This window comes from Carcharhinus amblyrhynchos, chromosome 16 (genome assembly GCF_965287045.1).
Source record: "Carcharhinus amblyrhynchos chromosome 16, sCarAmb.v2.hapA, whole genome shotgun sequence".
Lineage (NCBI taxonomy): Eukaryota > Metazoa > Chordata > Chondrichthyes > Carcharhiniformes > Carcharhinidae > Carcharhinus > Carcharhinus amblyrhynchos.
This window is the reverse complement of record NC_137339.1, coordinates 6,802,925-6,828,341: the sequence shown is the minus strand read 5'-3', so window position 1 is coordinate 6,828,341 and position 25,417 is coordinate 6,802,925. Positions and strand designations below refer to the sequence as shown.

The window sequence follows — 25,417 nt, the reverse complement described above, 5'->3', positions numbered from 1 at the left end:
CCCGGAGATAAAACGCTGGTGGACTAATCATTCGGATGACTGTAAGAAGCTCAGCTTTCTACATTACTGTCCGTGAGGAAATGTGAAAATGTTAAACTTTGTGCCAAAAAGGGTAAAAGACCTTTTCTGTCTTAACTCACTCAAGGCCATTTACATTTTGGTCACATGTAGTTAATCCATTACTTGACTATCTCCCTGGAAGAAGAAACTTTTATTACATTTAACAATTATTCACTTCACCCCAAGTGCAGCCAATCATATCTTTACAACGGCTTATGTGAACCAATCACTACGGCCGTGGTAGGGTGCCAATTTGGAGCTCATCATCCCTCTTCTGATATATAACTGGAAAATCTGGAGCCAGTGAACCAGCAAAGGCTCTCACAGCAAGCAGTGCCTAGTGAATCGGCTGTGAGAAAATCAACTGAAAGTCTCCAGTCTTTGAAGAGGGAAAGAAGCAGAAAGCAGACTTAATATTTGACATGATGCTTTCTGAAGATCCAGTCTGGTAAGTTATCATTTTAATTGACCCGTTAGTGGATTGCCCACGGAATTGTTCATGGCAAGGCAGCCAGTACGTTGAGCATTGTATGCATAAGGCAGGTAGTACGTGTAGTACAGGTTAACTCTGGTAGTAGGTACATTGAGCATTGTAGGCATTGTGGCACAGTGGTTAGCACTGCTGCCTCACAGCGCTAGGGACCCGTGTTCGATTCCTGGCTTGGGTCACAGTCTGTGCGGAGTTTGTATGTTGTCTGCAGGGGGTTTCCTCCCACAGTCTAAAGATGTGCAGGTTAGGTTGATTTGGCCGTGGAAAATTGCCCCTTTTAGTATCGGGGGGGATTAGCAGGCTAAACGCGTGGGGATAAGGGTCTGGGTGGGATAATTGTCGGTGACTCAGGAAGAAATGGTAGTAGATGAAGGTGGTTTGCCTTTGAATGCTGGTGGGATATTCCGGTTCTGTCAATGCCTACGGTGTTTTGTGTGCCCTGCCCGTCACAGTACCAGGGAACCCGCTGCAGGGGTAGGGGCTGCTTTCAGCAAGGCTGGAAGATTGATGGGGAGGAAAGTGGTACCTTGGCATTATCACTGGATTAGAAATCCAGAGAGTCTAGGTAATGCTCTGGGGACCCAGGTTTGAGTCCCACCCCAGCAGGTGAAGAAATTTGAAACTAATTATTTAAAAATCTGGAATTAAAAGTCTCAGGGCGATCATGAAAACATGTTTGATTATCATTAAAAACCCATCCGGTTCACTAATCTTCTTTGCGGAAGGAAATCTATAACTGGTCTGGCCTACACGTGACTCCAGACCCATAACAATGTGGCTGACTCTCAACTGCCCTCTGGGCGGCACAGTGGGTTAGCACTGCGGCCCGCAGCGCCAGGGACCCGGGTTCGATTCCCGGCTCGGGTCACTGTCTGTGCAGAACTTGCGCGTTCTCCCCGTGTCTGCGTGGGTTTCCTCCGGGTGCTCTGGTTTCTCCTCACAGTCTGAAAGGTGTGCTGTTTAGGTGCGTTAGCTGTGCTAAATTCTCCCTCTGTGTACCCGAACAGGCGCCGGAGCGTAGCAACAAGGGGATTTTCATGGTATCTTCATTGCAGTGTTAATGTATGCCTACTTGTGACACTAATACATAAAAGAAAATGATCTGGAAAGCTGCTGAATTCAAGGGCAATTAGAGACGGGTAATAAGTGCTGGCCCAGTGATGCCTACATCCCATGAACAAATAAAAAAGACTCTGTCATTTACAAATGTATCCTCTGGTGCAGTTTTGAGTCTGTAGAACTGTTTAACATCTAGACCAAGCGATGGAACATTATTCCAGGAATTGCACCTATTGAACACTCCAATTTCAGACTGTTCCCACTCTAACAGAATGGGAACTGGTCTTTAATGGGGTGGAAATTCCTCCATACCTGCACTCTCTCTCCTTTTCTTCTCCCGTATGTTCTCTCTGAACAGTGTGTCCGTATAGTGTGCAAGAACACAATACTGTATACTAATAAGTGTGACAATAATAAATCAAGTTAAATTTGTATTTCTCAGTTTTCCTACACACTGAGTGCGTGTGAGCAAACCTTACACTTGACAAAACCTACCGGATGGGAGATAACAAACTGGCAGTGCAAAGTCTCCCCGCTGTCCATGCTAACTGAACCGAGAGCAGCTCATGGACCTTTACCCCTGCATGTTAAGATGTACTGCGAAAGAAAGCAGTTCTGAATTAGCAAGGATGGCAACCAACAAAAGTTGTAGGAGAGGCAGTGGCATAATGGTATTATCGCGGGACTAGTAATCCCGAGAGCCAGGATAATGCACTGGGGACCCAGGTTTGAATCTCACCACAGCAAATAATGAAATTTAAATTCAATAAAAATTTTGAATTAAAAGTCTAATGGTGACCGTGAAGCCATTGTTGTAAAAACCCATCTGGTTCACTAGTATCCTTTAAGGAACTGCAATGATTTTGGTCGGGCCATTGAGTTTGGTCTTGCTGATTTAAGGATCCAATTGACGAGGCAATCAGGGACTCTTTGCCTTGTGGTCAACTGGGTGTGGCAGTTCCTCTGACTCCCGGGAGAGACTGCTGACTCATAGCACTCTGTGTACTGCTATTAGAGCTTGTAATTAAAGGGATTTTGGTGAAGGAATTTCTGCCTCCGAAGACCTATTGTAGGAAGGAAATCTGCCATCCTCACCTGGTCTGGCCTACATGTAACTCCAAAGCTACAACAATGTGGTTGACTCTCAAAAGCTCTCTGATATGAATGGCAGTTGGGATGGACAATAAGTGCCAGGCCAGTCAGTGACATCCATATCCTGTAAAATGAATATTAAAAAGATCAGAAGGAATCTTCCATCCAATTCACTTCAACCTTCAATAGGAGGGTGAATTGCATTTAACTAGGGTTCAAACTCATTATCACAGCTAGACTTCTGGGCGCCTTTTCAAGCAGAAACCATACTGTTGCAAACTAGAAACCCTACAGTGCAGAAGGAGGCCCATCGAGTCTGCACTGACAACAATCCCACCCAGGCCCTATCCGCAGAACTCTACATATTTACCTGCTAATCCCTCTAACCTACACTTCCCAGGACACTAAGGGGAAATTCAGCATGGCCAATGCATCCAACCTGCACATCTCTGGACGGAAACCGGAGCACCCGGAGGAAACCCACGCAGACACGAGGAGAATGTGCAAACTCCACACAGACAGTGACCCAAGCTGGGAATTGAACCCAGGTCACTGGTGCTGTGAGGCAGCAGTGTTCACCCACTGTGCCACCCCCAGAACATCCAGAGGTAGAAAATTCATTGAATATTTACATCATTTGGAGAAAGAGTCTTTGACAAAACTCCAACAGAAACTTTTTCCTTCAAGTTCAATTACATTTGATACACCAGCTATGAATCCTTTATCATACACCAACTTTGTTCTGAAGCCTGCAAGAACTGAAAATTAATCTCCGGGACACTGTCTGAGGATCACACGGGAGGGGAATGTCATAGGGGTTTAAAGAAGATTGTGATTTGCTTTGCATTTTTTTGTTTGCTGAAATGAATTAGTTCCTGAAACTATTGGAGTTGGGGGTAAAGGCTGCTTTTGACGCCCAGTTGTGCCAGTTTGCATCCCGGTTGGCGGGGTTAAAGCGGGGCATCACAAGGATTGCTGCCTCGAATGAGAAATGGCAGGTTGGAGGCAGGAGGTGGTGTGATGAATCCGCCAGGCAAACCTCCAACTGGAGGTGACAACACTCTTACTTTAATTTGATTTATTATTGTCACATTTATTAGTATACGGTGAAACATATTGTGCACACTGTACAGCCACACCATTCATAGAGAACGTAAGGAAGAAGGAAAGGAGAGTGTGCAGATTGCAGTGTTTTAGCTAGGATGCAGAGAAAGATCAACTTAGTGCGAGGTAGGTCCATTCAAAAGCCTGACGGCAGCAGAGAAGAAGCTGTTTTTGATTCAGCTGCTATGTGTTTTCAGACTTTAGTATCTTTTTCCTGATGGAAGGAGGTGGGAGAGAGAATGTCCGGAGTGCGTGGGGTCCTTGATTATACTGGCTGCTTTGCCGAAACAGTGGGAAGTGCAGACAGAGTCAATGCATAGGAGGCTGGTTTGCATGAATGACTGGGCTTTGTACATGACCCTTTGTAGTTTCTTGTGACCATGGTCAGAACTGGAGCCATACCAAGCTGTGATATTACCAGAAAGAATGCTTTCTATGGTGCATCTATAAAAGTTGATGAGAGTTCATAGCAAACATGCCAAGTTCTCTTAATCCCTGGGCTATTAGAGGTATTGGAGAGCTTTCTTAACTATCACTGCACTGGTGTCAATTTTAGATTTCTCACACCGGATGAAGCAGGGTGAATCTATTTACAATTTTTATTACGCGGCAGGGCATTTGTTACTTCAGAAGTATCAATGAAGAATGAGTTATTGAAAAGACAAAATTAATGATGGATATTCTGCCTTTCCGTTCCTTGAACAGATTTATTCGATCCTACCAGAAAAATATTAACTCTTTCTTTCAGTTGGGGATTTGGAGATTGTGGGGTTTTGTTTCCATCCTCATTGCTTTCCATAGTAACAGGTCTAAATCCTCCCCTTTGACTGAGACCTTTCAATAACCTTACTTTTACACATCGGGCAGTTTCTTGGGCTGGGAGGCCATCATCATTTGAAGGTCCCCCACCCCCCCAGCGTAAGGCAACTTATGTCCCGTCTTTAGATTGACTGACTGACTGACTGACTGAGCCAGTTTAAAGTTAGTTTAGATTTGCCAACCATCCACCCCCCCCCTCACCCAACCCCTTCTGCACCCCCCAAACTCCCCTTCCCCCACGAGTGTCCCCAGAGTCTCCAGGACTTGAAGATTCATCTCCAAAACGCTGCTCCAATTATGGAGCAATTGAAAAGAAATTCTGTGACGTTTCTTTGCTTAGAACACTTCCATCTGCGAGTTTTGGAAGTGTGGGAGACGGGTTAAAAAAAAGCTGCTTGATTGACAGTCAAAGAACAAAGAAAATTCCAGCACAGGAACAGGCCCTTCGGCCCTCCAAGCCTGCACTGACTATGCTGCCCGACTTAACTAAAACCCCCTACCCTTCCGGGGACCTTATCCCTCTATTCCCATCCTATTCATGTATTTATCAAGACAACGCTTAAAAGCCACTATCGTATCCGCTTCCACTACCTCCCCCAGCAACGGGTTCCAGGCACCCACCACCCTCTGCATAAAATACTTGCCTCGTATATTTCCTTAAACCTGTGCACCCTCTAATAATTGAATCTTTCACCCTGGAAAAAAACTCCTGACTACCCACTCTGTCCACGCTCCTAATAATCTTGTAGACTTCTATCAGGTCACTCCTCAACCTCCATCATTCCAGTGAGAACAAATCAAGTTTCTCCAACCTCTCCTCATAGCTAATGCCCTCCATATCAGTCAAGGATCAGCCAATGGGGTAGCAAAGACCTTTTCCATTTTTAATGGGAGAAGGAGGGCATTGTGGGATGGGTGTGCCAAGTGACAAATGGCAGGAGCATAGAGGGTGGGGTAGCAGGAGGCAGGATACCACATCACGTAACCGCGAGGAGTACATTTAACCAGAGTTAGCAACTCTTAGGTTAGCTATGGACTTGTTTGCTTGTCATTAGACAGTTCTTGTCCTTTTCATGCCTGTCTTCCTTTTAAAGAAAGGTTTTCTCCTGGGTTGTGGCAGTGTACAGCATTTATTGTCCATCCCCAGTTACCCTGAGAAGATGGTTCTACCTTATCAGATTCAGAAAGGATGTTCCCAATGGTGGAGGAGTCCAGAGCCAGGGGACATAGTTTGAGGATAAGGGGTAAATCTTTTAGAACTGAAGTGAGGAGAAATTTCTTCACCCAGGGGGTGGTAAATGTGTGGAATTCACTCCCACAGTAAGTAGTTGAGGCCAAAACATTGTGTGATTTCAAGAAAAAATTAGATATAGCTCTTGGGGTTAAATGGATCAAGGGATATGGGAGAAAGGAGAGGACCAGGATATTGAATTCCATGATCAACCAAGATCAAAATGAATAGTGGAGCAGACTTGAAGGGCTGAATGGCCTACTTCTGCTTCTAGTTTCTATGTTTGTATGTTTTCAGCAATTGTATCTATAACTGAGAGAGTATTTTCTGTGGGTATGAAAAGATGGAATGGGTGGATGGACAGATAGATGGGCATGCAAGTGAGCGGATGTACATGGACGAACATGTGGATGGATGGATGCACGGACGGACGGACGTCGAGACAACATGTGCCGAATTCTGATGGCCACATGAGTAAAACGAGTAATCATAATTCAGAATGTAATTATAGGCAATCACTGAAATAGAGTAAAACATGAAATAATCTCTGGAATTCTCTGCCCGTTGAAGTGGTGGAGGCTGCCTCGCTCAATATTTTTAAGACGCAGGTTGATGGGTTTTTGATAAGAGAGGGGATTAAGGGTTATGGGGAGAGGGCGGGAAAGTGGAACTGAGCCATGACAGATCAGCCATGATTTTATTGAATGGCGGGGCAGGCTCGAAGGGCTAGATGGCCTACTCCTGCTCCTATTTCTTATGTTCTTATGTTTTTATGTTCTTATAAAAGGATCGCATAATTATGAACATCAGAATATTGAAACAATTATAAAATTGCAAATAGCAGGTCTTAATTTAGAAATAATAGTGAAAGATCGACTGCATTTTCAATGAAAGGTCATTGATCGCCTGCCGTTAGGTTGCGTTCATTAAACTTTCAATCATTTACAGAATGGGCGGGATTTTACAGACTCACTCAGGCGAGACTGGAGATTCCCACCCAAGGTTAACAGCGATTTCCGTTATAGGAGCCTTGCCCCCGCCAGGCGCGTTCTGGCCAATATTTCTTTTTCTAACAGAGTGGAGTCATGTGTAGTTTGGAATGACTTGGTTTCTTTCCCTGAAAGATGCTTTTGAACCTATGGAGTTTTTATAAGAACAGAGCGCGCAGCACAGAGTTGGTCTTTGGGCCCAATGGGTCAATACTGCTGCCCCACATGAGCCTCCTCCCAGCCCCATTTCAGCTAACTCACCCAGCTGGGGTCATTCAAAGTGTATGCTGCAATAATGTTACAACATTTGCCCCGAAAACTTCAAACTCCTAATGTTTATTTTTGCTGATTAATAAATTCTCAGCTCTAAACTTCTGACCTTCTCTTTCTGACTGAGATGAACAATACATTTTATGTATTAAAATACATTCAGTACTTTCGTATATATATACTTTAAAATTATATTAATTTGTTTTAGTACTGTTATTACATTTATACATGAGCAAACTGTCCAGATTAACCTGTTATAAAGAGTCATTTGATACCTCTCACTATCCTATCACTGAAAAGACTATATCTGTCTGTGAATCTTTTGATTTGATTTATTATTGTCACAAAGTATTGTTTCTGGTGCACAGACAAAGCATACCATTCACAGAGAAGGAAAGGAGAGAGTGCAGAATGTAGTGTTACAGTCACAGCTAGGGTGTAGAGAAAGATCAACTTAATGCAGGGAAGGGACATTCCAAAGTCTGACAGCAGCAGGGAAGGAGCTGTTCTTGAGTCAGCTTGTACGTGACCTCAGACATTTGTATCTTTTTTCCCAAAGGATGGAAGAGAGAATGTGCGGAGGGGTCCTTAATTATGCTGGCTGCTTTGCTGAGACAGTGGGAATCGTAGACAGAGTCAATGGGTGGGAGGCTGGCTTGCGTGATGGATTGGTCTACATTTTGTAGTTTCTTGCATTCTTGGGCAGGGCAGGAGCCCATACCAAGCTGTGATACAACCAGAAAGAATGCTTTCTATGGTGCATTTGTCAAAGTTAATGGGAGTTGTAACTGACATGCCAAATTTCCTTGATCTCCTGAGAAAGTAGAGGTGTTGGCGAGCTTTCTTAACTGTAGTGTCAGCACAGGGGGGACCAGGACAATTTGTTGGTGATCTGGACACCTAAAAACTTGAAGCTTTTGACCCTTTCTACCTTGTCCCTGTAGATGTAGGCAGGGACTACAATCTTACTAACTGCTTTACTATAATGAATCTGGTCTTTTGTGTGTTGGCAACAACATGACAAGCTATTGGATTGTTGGAAACGCTCATCTGATTCACTAATGCCAAGTGGAGAGAGATTTGATCGAACCGACCTCTGACTCTTACGCAAAATTCATTTGGTTGACTCTTCACATTCGCAGGGAGAGCAATAAACAGTTCTGTCAGTCTCTGCTGCCAAAACATTTAAAAACCTAACTCCCCTGGATGTTTTCAGGGAATTTTTTTCAAGAAATGTTGCCAATCTGAGGGTCACGGACCACGTTCTTGCAAACTCCCTAGAAGTGCAGCCAGTGCTAACATTCCCCCTGGATCCTGGCTAAAATTCCTGACACAATTTCCTGAAGTTCGTGGAAGGAACCAAAAGGAAAATATTGCAATGAATAGATCATTGGATAATAAAATGTTGCAACAGAAATAATGCCCAGAAACGGTTGGGCTTAATGGTAGTTTTACTCATGGTCATCTGTGTAAAGGAAGCCCAGCATCTAAGGGGAGATAGATTGTGAATTGACACAGTTCCTGAATAGTTCACCATTAGTCTCACCGCACTCCCAGTAATTTAGTTTAGGCTTGAAGGATGAGGGAATGATTAGATTCTCTGATGTTAAGAATGAGAAGTGATCTTATTAAAATATTGAGATTCCAAAGGGATTCATTGGGTTAGACTTAGGCCTGGATTCGCACTTCCATATTGCTTGTGCAGAGTTGGGAGATTTCCTGAGACCTACTCAGGAGAAAATGTCCCAAGCTGCCGGACTTTCACTCGGGTCGGGGTGGTGGCGTGGGGTGGAGTGGGGGGAAGGGCAGGGGCGTGATGGAAGTGCTGATGCAGAGGCAGGTCCAGGGTGGCTAATGCGGCTCGGTCAGGTTTTATAAGGGGGGGACTTCCTGCTGTGATGCAAGAAATGGATACCTGTGTTACTGTTGCTCGGGGAGATGGTGACAGGAACAAAAGCTAGGCCATCCTGTGCCCTCCCATAGGAGTGGTGACGGCTTAGTAGTACTAGGCTATTAATCCAGAAACTCAGCTGACATTCTGGGGTCTCGGGATCGAATCCTGCCACAGTAGATGGTTGGTTTTGAATTCAATTTAAAAAAACTGGAACTAAGAATCTACTGATGACCATTGTCAATTGCTGTAAAAACCCATTTGGTTCACTAATGTCCTTTAGGGAAGGAAATCTGCTGTCCTTACCTGGTCTGGCCTACATGTGACTCCAGACCCACAGCAATGTAGTTGATTCTCAAATGCCTTCCAAGGGCAGCTAGAGATGGGCAATAAATGCTGACCCAGCCAGCGATGCCCATGTCCCACAAATGAATTTTAAAAATCTTATCCAGCTCCAGTTACCTCTCTGCCCAACATTAGGCATTGATGAGACAGAGAATCTAGTTTGTGAACATAGGCAGATGCATTTGAACATGGAGGTTTATCTGTAGCTATCAGACCATCTGCGTATCTACCCAATCAATACAATCTACACAAGGGGTGTCTTGACAAATACAGTAAGTAGTCTCACAACACCAGGTTAATGTCCAGCGGGTTTATTTGGAATCACGAGCTTTCGGAGCACTGCTCCTTCACTCACCTGATGAAGGAACAGCGCTCCGAAAGCTCGTGCTACCAAATAAACCTGTTGGACTTTAGCTTGATGTTGTGAGACTGCTTACTGTGCCCACCCCAGTCCAACACCAGCATCTCCACATCTTGACAAATACATGAATAGGATGGGAATAGAGGGATATGGTCCCCGGAAGGGTAGGGGGTTTTAGTTAAGTCGGGCAGCATGGTCGGAGCAGGCTTGGAGGGCCAAAGGGCCTGTTCCTCTGCTGGAATTTTCTTTGTTCTGATACAATACACTCAGATAGACCGCCTGACTTCAAATGATAAAAATCTAACCGTCCTGCATATTTCCTGAGATCCCAGTTTGCAAGGTTGACTTCGTCCTGTTTGTGGTTACTTAAACATGAATCTTATTCCAGTTACGAAACCTACCAGGAGACAGCAGACTGGCTGCTATTGAGGACCAAGCATCGTCCAAAGGTGGCAATAATCTGTGGCTCTGGACTTGGGATGCTCGCTGAGGCACTTGCAAACCAGGAGGTCTTTAAATACATCGACATTCCCAACTTTCTGCAGAGCACAGGTATGGAACCTGGATTCACTGAGGACTAGCGAGAGGCTGTCAACGCCTTGAAGTGAGTCAATATCATAGATAAGGGTCACAGAAGCCTCAGTAACAAAAGGACAATTATTTAAGATAATTGGCCAATGGAGCAGATGTGAGATGAGGAAGAAAACATTTGACGCCAGCAAACTTGTTATTATCTGGAATACATTGGCGACATGGTGGCACAGTGGGTTAGCACTGCTGCCTCACATCACCCGGGTTCGATTCCCGGCTTGGCTCACTGTCTGTGCAGAGTTTGCACATTCTCCCCATGTCTGTGTGGGTTTCCTCCGGGTGCTCTGGGTTCCTCCCACAGCCCAAAGATGTGCGCGTTAGGGGGTTGGCCATGCTAAATTGCCCCTTAGTGTCAGGGGGACTAGCTAGGGTAAAGGTGCGAAGTTATGGGGATGGAGCCTGGGTGGGATTGTTGTCTGTGCTGACTCAATGGGCTGAATAGCCTCCTTCTGTACTGAGGGATTCTAAGTCCATAATTCTACAATTCTATGAATGCTGAGAGTGCTATATAAATAGTTGTTGTTGGTGTAGCTTCAGGAGAAGTTGCTAACTTTCTGGTTGCCCACTCTCCTCTCTTTCTCCATCCAGTCCAGGGGCATGCTGGTCAGCTGGTATTCGGAGAGCTGAAGGGGAAGGCGTGTGTTTGTATGCAAGGCCGTTTCCATAAGTTTGAAGGATACTCACTCATAAAGGTAATGGTGACATATCCTGACTCCTGAAGGATAATGTATAAAATGTGTCGCTTATAGTGAACATCTTGCCAGACATTGGCAATGAACAGTGTACGGCGCTAAGTGGCAGCCACAGGACAGGCATTCCTGGAAGAAAAGGATCATTTCTCAGAAATGGGCGTCGTTGCAACCTCACCATGCCAAGTTGAAGCTCATTCAAAACATTAGGCAAAGCAATTCCAGTGGCATATTTTGCAATTCCAACACATCCCAAAGGGCTCAATAAACAAGGGCGTATTCCTCAAATAGTGCCATTGTAATTGAGACAGTTCGCAGTTGTACGCACACAACAATCCCCCACAAACAGCAATGGTGACCAGCAAACCAGGGTTTAGTAATGTTTGTTGAGGGATGGATTTAAATACTGGCTTCTTCAGGCCAACTATCCTGCCGGCTGATCCAGTGACCAGGCTAATACTCTGGGGATGAGGTTCAAATCCCACCAGAGCAGCTGGAGATCATTAAATTCAATTAATAATCTGGAATTGGGAATCTAGTCTCGGTAATGATGACCACGAAACCATTGTTGGAAAAACCCATCTGGTTCTCTAATGTCCTTTAGGGAAGGAAATCTGCCGTCCTTACCTGGTCTGGCCTACGTGTGATTCCAGAGCCACAGCAACGTGGCTGACTCTCAACTGCCCTCGGAAATGGCCCTAGAAAGCCACTCAAAGGCAACTGGGGATGGGCAATAAATGCTGGCCTTGCCATCAACACACATTCCAAGAGAGAATTAAAAAAAAAAGGCACAAAATGCATTATTTTTCTGAGTGGTCAGGGTAAAGGCACAGAAGGCCGACCACAATGAATCATCGGGTGGAATTTTTACTGGCTCACCCCGCCCATCGATGGGCGGAGCAAGCCGGTGAAGCCAAGAGCGAGAGCCGGGAAATCAGGACCAGGCCCGATTTCTCCCATCTTGTGATTTTACGTGGGTCGGATTTCCAGTGAGGTCTGGCTGTCACCAGAAATGGGTGAGAGGCTGAATAAATTGTCCAGATGTATGAAAATGCTCACTTACATCTGCATAGTGAGCTCGGCGCTCTATCACCTGGGCTCCCTCGCCTTGATGGCCTCTCAGGGAGAGGCTGTCTCCGGCCAGGAAAACACCCGCTCCCCATGGACGGGGAACAGTCGCGTTGGCCTCGCTGGTGGAATTGGAGGTCATTGAGGCCCCCATAGGGAGGTGGAGGGTAAGGGGGGGATCCCTGGGGTAGTGCCAGCCTGGCACCTGGGCAATGCCCAATGGGCAACTTGGCACTACCAGCCGGGCAGCGCTGGGGGTGGGGTCAATGGGGCGGGGACTTAGTGGACTATGGGGGAAGGGTGCATGGTGCCAGGGCATGAAGGGGTGGCCCGATTGGGGTGGGGGGGAGACCCGCTGCACATTCTGCAACAGGATCAGATCAGTCGGCACTCTGCAGTTGTAATCGGATCAGGAAGGGGGGGAGCAATCGGTCTGGGCGGCGGAGATAGGGGCGATTGTGAGGGTTGGATGCCCATGCATTGTGGGGCTCGCGATCGGCCCACCGTGATTGCTGTGGGGGTAGCTGGTTGAGGCTGCCTGCTGTAACTCTCTCTCTCTCTATCTGTCAGACCCCTGTAGTTGCTATTGAATGTTGTGCCTGCCACATGGTCTGTTTCAACCCTTATAAAATGAACAAAGAATTGTGAGTCACTTCTTGTTAGTACAACTGATACTTATTTAAAACACACAATCAATAATCACCCAGCCAACCAACAATAAGTTATCTTACAGAACTATTAAAGTTCAAGTCCAATACTCGATCTTGACTTAACTTTGCGTGACTGGCAAGTACCCAAGCAATATTGGTCTTTATCTGTGTGCTGGTCTCTGTAGCCCTCCGTGTAGTCCAGTCCTTTGATCTATCTGGCACTCTGGTTCTGGCCTTCCCTCCTTTTTGGGCGTGGTGGCTCTCCTTGTGCTGGTCGTTGCTGGCGACAGTCACCGTTGTTATAACTCGTTCATGGAGTCAGAGAGAGTGAGAGAGAGAGACTGGGTTGTGAAGCACCTTTTATACTCCGTTGGGTTTCGCGCTCCTTTTGGCCATTGCCAATCAATCGATCAGGACTTGATCACCCTGATCGATCTCAGAGCCAGAGTGCCAGATAGACCAAAGGACCGGACTACGCAGAGTATTACAGAGACTAGCACACAGATGAAGGCCAATATCTGCTTGGGTACTTGCCAGTCACGCAAAGTTAAGTCAACCTTAAAGTTGGAGGAGTTGTAGACAGTGTGGATGGATGTTACAGTTGACAGAGGGACATAGGTAAGCTGCAGAGCTGGGCCGAGAGGTGGCAGATGGCGTTTAATGTGGAAAAGTGTGAGGTGATTCACTTTGGTAAGAGTAACAGGAGTACAGAATATAGGGCTAGTGGAAGGACTCTTGGTAGTGTTGACGAGCTGAGAGATCTCGGGGTACATGTGCATAGGTCCCTGAAAGTTGGCACCCAGATTGATAAGGTTGTTAAGAAGGCGTACAGTGTGTTACCTTTTATTGGTAGAGGGATTGAATTTCGGAGCCGTAAGGTCATGTTGCAACTGTACAAAACTCTGGTGCGGCCGCACTTGGAGTATTGCGTACAGTTCTGGTCGCCGCATTATAAGAAGGATGTGGAGGCATTGGAAAGGGTGCAGAGGAGGTTTACCTGGATGTTGCCTGGTATGGTGGGAAGGTCTGATGAGGAAAGGCTGAGGGACTTGAGGTTGCTTTCATTGGAAAGAAGAAGGTTACGAGGTGACCTAATTGAGGCATACAAGATGATCAGAGGGTTAGATAGGGTGGACAGTGAGAGCCTTTTTCCTCGGATGGTGATGGCTAACAGGAGGGGACACAGCTTTAAATTAAGGGGTGGTAATTATAGGATGGATGTCAGAGGTAGGTTCTTTACTCAGAGGGTAGTAAGGGCGTGGAATGCCCTGCCTGCAGCAGTTGTGGACTTGCCAACTTTAAGGGCGTTCAAATGGTCAGTGGATAGGCAAATGGATAATATTGGAATAGTTTAGGTTAGAGGGTCATTAGATTGGTTCCACTGGTCGGTGCAACATTGAGGGCCGAAGGGCCTGTGCTGCGCTGTAATGTTCTACGTTCTAATGTTCTAGCTCTAGTATTGGACTTGAACTTTAATAGTTCTGTAAGATAACTTATTGTTGGCTGGGAGGGTGATTATTGATTGTGTGTTTTAAATAAATACTGGTTGTATCAACAAGAAGTCTACTCACAATTCTTTGTCCCCTGTATAAGGATTAAAACAGACTGTGCGACAGGCACTACAATTGGTGAATCAGAGGTCTGCACATGTGCAGTAGCTCCCTCTACAGGCTGGCTGGCAAATTAAGCCCAGCCCACTGCCTGCAGCAGCTAGAAATAGTCTAGACCATTTTTTCAGTGACTAAGATTGGATGTGAAAACTCATCCAAAAAATGGATCAGGAATTCTCCCATTTTCATGCCAGCTGGACGCTTAGAATCAATCTCGTAAAATTCCATCCACTGAATGATTTTACAGCACAGAAAGAGGCCCAGAGATTGTGGCTGCATTGGCCACCAAGCACATAGCTATTCTCATCTTATTTTCCAGCAGTTGTTCCCTCGCCTTGTCTGCTATGGCATTTCAAAAGCTCACCTAAATGCTCCTTAAATGTTGTGAGGTTTTCCTCATCCGTCACCCTTTCAGACAGTGAGTTCCAGTTTCCCACTGCCCTCTGGATCTAAATGTATCCCCTCTAAATCTCCTAAGGGGACCCCTGTACTAAGGGGAAAGGTTTCCTCCTGTCCGCTCTATCTATGTCCTTCATAATTGTGTACACTTTGATCAGGCCTTCTTTACTCTGAGGAAAAACAACCCCAGCCTAACCACCTCTCTTCGTAGATGAAATGTTCCAGCCCAGGAAACATCCTGGTGAATCATCACGCAGTCCTTCTCATGCAATCACACCCTTTCTCCAGTGTGGTGACCAGAGCCGCACACAGTGCTTTAGCTGTGGCCTAACCAGCGTTTTGTACAACTCCATCATAACACCCCTGCTCTATATTCTATGCCTTGGTAATAAAGGCAGGTAACACATAACCACCCTATCTACCTGTCCTGCTGCGGTCCTGCACCTATGGACATGCACCATCTGGTCCTCTGTAAAAATAACTTGCATTTACGTAGCGCCTGTATAACCCATCGTCCCAAGGTGCTTCACATGACATGTTATCAAGCGTATTATGAAGGCTGATAGTGGGTCTCTCCGGGCAATATTAAATTGTATTTTCTTTCCGTGTTTCCAAGGTGACGTTCCCTGTCCGAGTTTTCCAGCTGCTGGGTGTTGAAGTCCTGATCGTGACCAATGCTGCAGGATCGATTGCCGATGGTTACAATGTAGGAGACCTCATGATCATTAAGGATCACATTAATCTGCCAGGTCTCACTGGACAGCACCCCCTCTGTGGACCCAATGATGAACGGTACAGAGCCACGCTGGTTTTATACAGTCAAACTTCTATAAGATCATAAGTCATAGGAGCAGAATTGGGCCACTCGGCCCATCGAGCTTTCTCCGCCATTCAATCATGGCTGATACTCTTCTCATCCCCATTCTCCTGTCTTTTCCCCATAACCCCTGATCCCTTTATTGATCAAGAGCCTATCCATCTCTGTCTTAAAGACAGGATGGCACAGTGGTTAGCACTGCTGCTTCACGGTGCCAGGGAACTGGGTTCAATTCCTGGCTTGGGTTACTGTCTGTGTGGCGTTTGCACATTCTCCCCGTGTCTGCGTGGGTTTCCTCCCACATTTTGAAAGACGAGCAGGTTGGATGCATTGGCCCAAACAGGCGCTGGACTGTGGTGACTAAGGGAATTTCACGGTAACTTCATTGCAGTGTTAATGTAAGCCTTACTTGTGACTAATAAAAACTTTAAACTCAATGACCTGGCCTCCACAGCCTTCTATGGCAAATAGTTCCACAGATTCCCCACTCTCTGGCTGAAGAAATTCCTCCTCATCTCTGTTTTAAATGATTGTCCCTTTAGCCTGGGGTTGTGCCCTCTGGTTCTAGTTTTTGCTAATAGTGGAAACATCCTCTCCACCTCCACTCTACCCAGGCCTCACAGTATGAGGAGAGGCTGAATAAACTAGGCTTGTACTCGTTAGAGTTTAGAAGAATGAGGGGAGATCTCATTGAGACGTATAAGATGATGAATGGGATGGATAGGATAGAGGTGGAGAGACTCTTCCCGCTCAAAAAAGACAGTAGGACTAGGGGGCATTGCCTCAAGATAAAGGGGAGGCGGTTTAGAACGGAGTTGAGGAGGAACTTCTTCACTCAAAGGGTGGTGAATCTCTGGAATTCTCCGCCCGTTGAAGTGGTGGAGGCTGCCTCGCTAAATATTTTTAAGAAGCTGGTTGATGGGTTCTTGATAAGAGAGGGGATTAAGGGTTATGGGGAGAGGGCGGGAAAGTGGAACTGAGCCATGACAGATCAGCCATGATCTTATTGAATGGCGGGGCAGGCTCGAAGGGCTAGATGGCCTACTCCTGCTCCTATTTCTTATGTTCTTATGTTCTTATGTCCTGCAAGTTTCAATAAGATACCTCCTCATCCTTCTAAATTCCAATGAGTACAGTCCCAAAGTCTTCAACCATTCGTCATATGATAAACTCTTCATTCCAGGGATCATTCATGTGAACCTCCTCTGGATTTTTATATTTAACCCCCCCCCACCACTCCTTTTCAATTTTTCTTCCATGACGACTTGCATAGAATGTGTTGAACAGGCTCTACAATCCAGTGGGATTGCCCCAGTTAATGCTCCACAGGGGCCTCCCCCTACCCTACCTCATTTAACTCAATCAGAGAATATCCTTCAATGCCATATGCCTTCTTAATCACCTTGGCCACCTGTGTTTCCCCTTTTAGGGAACTCTGGGCCTGCACGCCCAGATCCCTCTGGAAGTTAGTTTTCCTAAGGGTTCTGCCATTTACAGACTAATTCATACCTAAATTTGATCCTCCAAAATGCATCACCTTGCATTTGTCCGGATTAAACTCCATTTGCCATTTCTGTGCCCAAGTCTCCAATCTATCCTGTTGTATCCTCTGACAATCCTCGGCACAATTAGTAACTCCATCAATTTTTGTGTCATCTGCAAGCTTACTAATCAGAACATCTATATTTTCCTCCCGATCATTTATCTATACTACAAACAACAGAGGTCCCAGCACTGATCCCTGTGGAACACCACTAGCTACAGATCTCCATTCAGAAAAACACCCTTCCATCGTCACTCTCTGTCTCCTATAACTAAGCCACTTCTGTATCCATCTAGCCAGCCCACTCCAAATCCCATGTGATTTTAATTTTTGTACCAGTCTGCCATGTGGAATCTTGTCAAACGCTTTACTAAAGTCCAAATAAACTACATCCACAGCCTTTCCCTCATCAATTGTCTTTATCTCCTCTTCAAAAAACTCAATCAAGTTGGTGAAACCTGACCTTCTCCATACAAAACCATGCTGTCCATTTTCTTCCAAACGTGCATATATCCTGTCCCTCGCTATCTTCTCCAAAAGCTTCCCCACCACTGAGGTCAGGCTCACCGGCCTATACTTTCCCAGGTTATCTCTGCTTCCTTTCTTAAACAGGGAAACAATATTGCCTATTCTCCAGTCCTCTGGAAACTCGCCTGTGGTCAAAGAGGATGTGAGGATATCTGTTAAACCTCAGCTGTTTCTTTCCTTGCCATGAGAAGTAATCTAGGGTAGATCCCATCCGGCCCTATGAGATGTGTATTGTCTCCAGACAGGACGGTAAGTGAGAAATTGCTGAAGGCCGCCTGAAGATCTTCAGGTAAACGCTCTCCAAGCAACATCTCACATACTGACCTGTCTGGAGACAATACGCATCTCTTTAACCTATACTTAATGCTCCCTCCACTCACATTGTCTGCACCTTTAAGACTTGATTAGCTGTAAAGACTCACATTCTAATCAGTATTCTGTAAACGGAGTGTGTGCCTTTATACGCCCTGCTTGTGATCAGAACTCCCACTCACCTGATGAAGGGGCAGCGAGCGCTCCGAAAGCTAGTGGTCTTTGCTACCAAATAAACCTGTTGGACTTTAACCTGGTGATGTGAGACTTCCTATTGTGTTTACCCCAGTCCAACGCCGACATCTCCACATCATCCGAAATATAACACAGTCGTCAACAAACCCAATTGGCAACTTGAGGGAAATTATTTTAGAACATAGAACATAGAACATAGAACACTACAGCACAAACAGGCCCTTCGGCCCACAAGTTGCGCCGACCACATCACCTACCAACCTACAGACCTATCTATAACCTTCAATCTCATTAAACCCCATATACTCATCCAGAAGTCTTTTAAAAGACCCCAGCGAGTTCGCCTCCACCACCACTGACGGCAGCCGATTCCATTCACTCACCACCCTCTGAGTGAAAAACTTACCCCTAACATCACTTCTGAACCTCCCTCCCCGCACCTTAAATCTGTGTCCTCTCGTAGCGACCATTTCAAACCGGGGAAATAGCCTCCGAGAATCCACCCTATCTATTCCTCTCAACATTTTGTAAACTTCTATCAGGTCGCCTCTCAACCTTCGTCTCTCCAGGGAAAAGAGTCCCAGCTCCCTCAACCTAACTTCATAAGGCATGCCTCCCAGTCCAGGCAACATCCTTGTAAATCTCCTCTGCACCCTTTCAATAGCTTCTACATCTTTCCTATAGTGAGGCGACCAGAACTGCGCACAATACTCCAAATGAGGCCTGACAAGGGTCTTATAAAGTTCCAGCATTACCTCCCGACTCCTAAACTCAATCCCTCGATTAATGAAGGCCAGTACACCATACGCCGTTTTATCCGTAGACTGGCTAAAACGTGGAGCTCACTGCCACAAAGAGTGGTTGTGATGATAGATGCATTTAAGGGAGCAGTAAAGGGATAAAGGTGAAAAGGATAGAAGGAATGTTGAGTTGTAGTGACTGAGTGGTTTCTCCCACACTATTTCTCCGCTGCCTCTGTCGGATGCTCTTCCTCCTGTTCACCACAAGGGGTGGTGTTTCTCCCTGGCCCACTGCTCAGTCGAGGTCACTGAGCTGGCTTCTCCTCTGCTGCCTCTGTTGGATGCTCTTCCTATGGTTTCTCACTAACTGGGGGAAAGGCCCACAGTCCAGTCGTGGTGATCGATTTATCACATTTATCCTGGAATCCTAGAATCCCTACAGTGCAGAAGGAGGCCATTCAGCCCATTGAGCCTGCACCGAAAACAGTCCCACCCAGGCCCTATCCCCGTAAACCCACATATTTACCCTGCTAATCCCCATATCCTACGCATCTTGGGGCACTAAGGGGCAATTTTAGCATGGCCAATCAACCTCACCTGCACATCTTTGGGCTGTGGGAGGAAACTGGAGCACCCAGAGGAAACCCACGCAGACACGAGGAGAATGTGCAAACTCCATACAGTCACTGACCCAAGAATCATAGATTTTTTTAAAGTTTTTTTTATTTGTTAGTATCACAAGTGGGCTTACATTAACACTGCATAGAATTATAGAATCCTACAGTGCAGAAAGAAGCCATTTGGCCCATCGAGTCTGCACCGACCACAATCCCACCCAGGCCCTATCCCCGTAACCACATGTATTTACCCTGCTAGTCCCCCTGACACCAAAGGGCAATTTAGCACTGCCAATCCACCCTAACCTGCACATCTTTGGACTGGGGGAGGAAACCAGAGCACCTGGAGGAAACCCACACAGATACGGGGAGAACGTGCAAACTCCACACAGACAGTGACCCAAAGTCAGAATTGAACTCAGGTCCCTGGTGCTGTGAGGCAGCAGCGCTAACCACTGTGCCACCGTGTCGACTTCTCCCTGAGTGCTCCTCTGGTGCCTCTGATCAATGTCCCTCTCCTATTAGGGGCGGCACGGTAGCACAGTGGGTTAGCACTGCTGCTTCACAGCTCCAGGGTCCTGTGTTCGATTCCCGGCTCGGGTCACTGTCTGTGTGGAGTTTGCACATTCTCCTCGTGTCTGTGTGGCTTTCCTCCGGATACTCCGGTTTCCTTCCACAGTCCAAAGATGTGTGGGTTAGGTTGATTGGCCGTGCTAAGAAATTGCCCCTTAGTGTCCAGGGATGTGTAAATTAGAGGGATTAGTGGGTATAATATGTAGGGATATGGGGGTAGGGCCTGGGTGGGATTGTGTTCGATGGACCGAAGGGTCTCTTTCTGCACTGTAGGGTTCTATGATTCTGTTTATCACTGGGGGTGGTGGAGACAGGGGGAGTTTCCTGTGCAACGCAACTGTTGAGTCGTTGCCTCTGGGGTTTGCTGGACAGAGTGTTGATGTATTTCCAAGTCGGGATGGTGTGCGACGTGGAAGGAACTACACAATTTGTGGGATTACTATTGCATCTGCTGCTCTTGTCCTCCTAGATGGTGGAAGTTGTGGTTTCAGAAGGTGTTTGCGATGGAAACTGCATACGCTATATAACCTCCTGGCAAAATTATTTTTGTAAAAAATCTTTGAAGTTTAAAAGCGGAAGAAAATATATAAAGTACAATGATGTTCTTATTGATAGGTTTGGTTCGCGCTTTCCCTGCATGTCTGATGCATATGACAGGGATCTCTGTAAGCTGGCCCTGAATATAAGCAGGGAACTGGATTGCTCTGATTATATGCACGAAGGGATTTACTGCATGGTTGGAGGTCCCAGTTTTGAGACGATCGCTGAAGCACGTCTTCTTCACACACTTGGAGTTGACGCTGTGGGTAAGATATTTCATACCAATCAATGTTTTTGGCAGATTCCAGAATGATAGGTGAACTCAGCGCTTCTCAAAACCTCAGAATGTTCCAAAATGCTTTCAGCCAATTAAGTACCTTTTGAAGTGTGATCGCTGTCGTAAGTTTAAAAAAAGTGCAGCAGCTAATTTATGCATAACAAGATCCCATAAGCGACAATGAAAGAAATGTTCTCAGGTCATCTGGGCCGGGGCAGCACAGTGGTTAGCACTGCCGCCTCACAGCGCCAGGGACCTGGGTTCGATTCCTGGCTTGTCTGTGCAGAGTTTGCACATTCTCCCCATGTCTGCGTAGGTTTCCTCCCACCATCCAAAGATGTGCAGATTAGGAGGATTGGACAAGTTAAATTGTTCCTTAGTGTCAGGGGGACTCGCTAGGGTAAATGAGGGCAGGGCCTGGGTGGAATTGTGGTTGGTGCAGACTCGATGGGCCGAATGGCCTCCTTCTGCACTGTAGGGATTCTATGGTAAACATTGGCCAGAATATATAGAGAATTCTTCTGCTGTGATTAAAATAGTGCCATGGAATCTTTTACATCTTCCCAACAATGCAGTGCCCTCTGTGCTCCACTGGGTTGCAGAGTGAGACTGCTGCTTACTCAGAACGGAGAGAGCCTGAACCAAGGTTGGCAGCTAAGAGGTGGTAATAATGTCTGGATATGAGTTAAGCAGCATTAGAGTCTCAGTGCACTGTGTCAGTCAACTTGATTCCACTCACACTTACACAATTCAACATGTTAATTACCTTTCCTGATGTCACAGAATCCCTACAGTGCAGAATAGGCCCTTCGGCCCATTGAGTCTGCACCAACCACAATCCCACCCAGGCCCTAGGTTCAAGGTGAGAGGGGCGAGGTTTAACTCAGATGTCAGAGAGACGTATTTTACACAGAGGGTGGCAGGGGATCTGGAACGCACTGCCAAGCAAGGTGGTGGAGGCGGACACGCTGAGATCGTTTAAGACTTCTCTTGAACAGACTGGGAATGGAGGGATACAAACGAATGGTCTAGTTGGACGCATGAGCGGCGCAGGCTTGGAGGGCCGAAGGGCCTGTTTCCTGTGCTGTATTGTTCTTTGTTCATATCCCTGCATATTTTACCCACTAATCCCTCTAACCTAAGCATCTCAGGACACTAAGGGGCAATTTTAGCGTGGCCAATCAACCTAACCTGTTGGCAAATGTATTTTCATTACACATGTTTCTGTTCCATTACATACAATAAATGTAGAAGTTCTTCATCTGTTTGATATTCTTTCTTTACTATTTCATGGGATGCGGATATCACTGTCGAAGCTTACATTTATTGCCCTTGAACTGAAGGCAGTGAAGATTCACATATAGGCCAGACTGCATAAGGGCAGCAGGTTCCCTCCCTAAAGGGTGTTAGTGAAGCGAATGAGTCTTTACAGCAATTAGAATCATAGAGTCCCTACAGTGCAGAAGAAGGCCATTCGGCCCATCGAGTCTGGACCAACAACAATGCCACCCAGACTCTATTCCCCTAACCCCACATGTATACCTCACCAATCCCCTCACACTAGGGTCTTTTTTGCACGGCCAATCAATCTAACCTGCACATCTTTGGCCTGTGGGAAGAAGCCGGAGCACCTGGAGGAAACCCACGCAGGCATGGGGAGAATGCGCAGACAGTGACTCAAGCCGGGAATCGAACCCAGGTCCCTGGCACCGTGAGGCAGCAGTATTAACCACTGTGCCACCGAGCTGTCTTCTCAAAAGATGATAATTTGATCATTTCATGATCATCATTCCTGAGACGAGAATCCAATTCCAGTTGAACCAATTGAATCTGAATTCCGCCTGCTGCGGTGGTGGGATTTGAACCCATGTCACCAGACCATTAGCCTGGATTACTCATCCAATGAATTTACCACTGCCACGACTCTTCCGAATTTCCTGCTGGAGTTGTTAATGGTTATTTTATATTCATGGCCCTTACTTCCAGTCTCTCTGACAAGTGAAAATACTTTCTGTATATCTACCCAACCCAATCCTTTCATAAAGACCTCTGTCAGATCAATCAATTTCTCAAGCAAACTTGGCATGGTCAATTTTGTGCTCCTCAAATTATCAAAATCCATTTTCACAACTTGCTACAGTGAACTCAAAAACTTTGGATTATTAATCTCGAACTTTTAGGTTACTAAACCACAACCTCTGGGTTACCTTTGGGTTACTAGTCCACAATCTCGTAGAATCCCTACAGTGTAGAAGGAGGCCATTCAGCCCATCAAGTCTGCACTGACCACAATCCCACTTAGGCCCTATCCCCATAACCCCATGCATTTACCCTGCCAGCCCCCTGACACTAAGGGACAATTTAGCATGGTCAATCCACCTAACCTGCACATCTTTGGACTGTGGGAGGAAACCAGAGCACCCGGAGGAAACCCATGCAGACACGGGGAGAATGTGCAAACTCCACACAGACAGTGATCCGAGGCCAGAATCAAATCTGGGTCCCTGGCGCTGTGAGGCAGCAGTGCTAACCACTGTGTCACCATGCTGCCCTCAAAGACAATCTCTGAATTACTTCTGGGTTACTAGTCCACAATCTCTGGATTACCTCTGGGTTACTAGTCTTCTTCTGTGTTGCAATGACTCCAGTCGCGGGACTTCCAGCCGCACTTGCTCCAAAGCCAAAAAGGTCCACCCATGGTCAATGGACCTTTGCACGAACAGAATCCCTACAGCGCAGAAGGAGGCCATTCAGCCCATCAAGTCTGCACTGACAACAACCCATCCCAGCCCTATTCCCATTACTCCCGTGCATTTACCCTGCTAATCCCCCTGACACTAAGGAGCAATTTAGCATAGCCAATCAACCTAACCCGCACATCTTTTGAGTGTGAGAGGAAACCAGAGCACCCAGAGGAAACCCACACAGACATGGGGAGAATGTGCAAACTTCACACAGTCACCCAAAGTTGGAATTGAACCCGGGTCCCTGGCGCTGTGAGGCAGCAGTGCTAACCATTCTGCCAGCATGCTGCCCTTCTGCATGGGTCCAACCCACCCACACACCTGGGCAGGATGGGAAAACCCCATCCTCGGACTCTCCTCTCAGATGATTAAGGCCAGTCCATGGAAATGTTATGCGCTTGTGGCTTACTTGTTCTGCTAATTAAAGTTTTCTCAACACACGTTTCTTGCTGCCTACCGTTCTGCAGGAATGAGTACTGCTCCTGAGGTCACTGTTGCCAGACACTGTGGCTTGCGGGTCTTTGGACTTTCGCTGATCACCAATAAAGTGCTGAAGGAGTATGACAGCAATGAGGTGGTGGACCACGAAGCTGTCCTGGGTGTTGGGAAGAAGCGGGCAGGATTGCTGCAGAGTTTTGTGACGGAGCTGGTGGCACGTATGGAATTCAGCGCTGGCTGCTAATGTGCAGACCAGGAAACGAAACGGATGTCAGAGCCAACAAGAAAACAATGATCTCTGAATTTCTGGAATATAAGTTTAGAGTATATTCCATTTGATTGTTAAAATATCACCCTGGTGGCTGTATCTGCACATCCTTTCACATTGTGGATTACAATAAAAATCTCCTTGAAACCAGCTCATTGTCAGGCTTGATGAATTAAATACATAAATTCACCCTCGCCAATAGGCTGTCATGCCCCCTGTGTCAAGCCCCTTCCGTCCATGCCCATGGCTCGTCATGCCATCATGTCCAGTTCTGCCCATCTGCCCACACTCATGGATCCTCATGCCCATTTGTCAACGAATGCCCCTCCATCCACTCCCCATGGCCCCTCATGCCTCCTGTGCCAAGCTACAGCAGTCACTTGCCTGTTGACCTAACAGACGCTGTATAGAACTAATGAACCATGTTCTGAGTGTGGGAACGTGTATAAATAAACTCCTTTCAACTTTTATTCATTCATCACTTTCCGCAATATTGATAAAAGTCATTTCACCTCAGGACAATAAAAGTGTCAATCTTCCAGACCCATTAAAGTATCAATAACAGAAACTCTAAGTCCTTGAAAACACTTAACCTTGTATAAATAAAGTGTGAAATTGACAGCAGAGATCAGTGTGCCTGAGTTGTCAATCAAGCAATGTTTTCTCTGCAGTTCAGAGGTTTCAGTATGAGGAATGGATTTCTGGGCTTGCAGATGAGATTTTGGCAGACTACGAGGTGACTAAAAAGGCTATTCTAGAAGCTTCTAGAGTTGGTGCCTGGAACATGTCCCCATGTATTCCAAAGCCTCCAAAAGCAGCCCGACTTACGTCAAGTTTGAACAGGTCAAGCAATTTGCTTTTGACCAATGGAAAGGAGAGTTTTAGATTCCACCTCTGAAAGCCTCAGAGAGGTAATTTTCCTTGAGGATTTAAAGAAACTCATTCCCCCTTTCCATGAAATTCCATGTGGAAGAACTAAGGGTGCTATCTTGCCAGCCATTCACACCATAGTCCTGCTCGGAGAATTTGGCACTCAGCCAAATCCGCATTAACTGCAGCGGGATGGGAAAATCCCATCGGTTTGAATAACCACATAACATTCCAGCC

The 25,417-nt window shown here is 46.3% G+C and overlaps 1 protein-coding gene across 1 annotated transcript; it reads left to right on the top strand.

The window, feature by feature from the left end:
* The first annotated feature begins 358 nt into the window (after positions 1-358).
* On the top strand, positions 359-24,460 carry LOC145353609 (purine nucleoside phosphorylase-like). The gene is made up of 6 exons (XM_080204372.1): positions 359-508; positions 10,100-10,263; positions 10,891-10,994; positions 15,335-15,510; positions 20,659-20,849; positions 24,072-24,460. Exons 1-6 carry the CDS (start codon positions 483-485, stop codon positions 24,284-24,286), a joined length of 876 nt encoding a protein of 291 aa, XP_080060498.1. The 5' UTR covers positions 359-482; the 3' UTR covers positions 24,287-24,460.
* Positions 24,461-25,417: the final 957 nt, after the last annotated feature.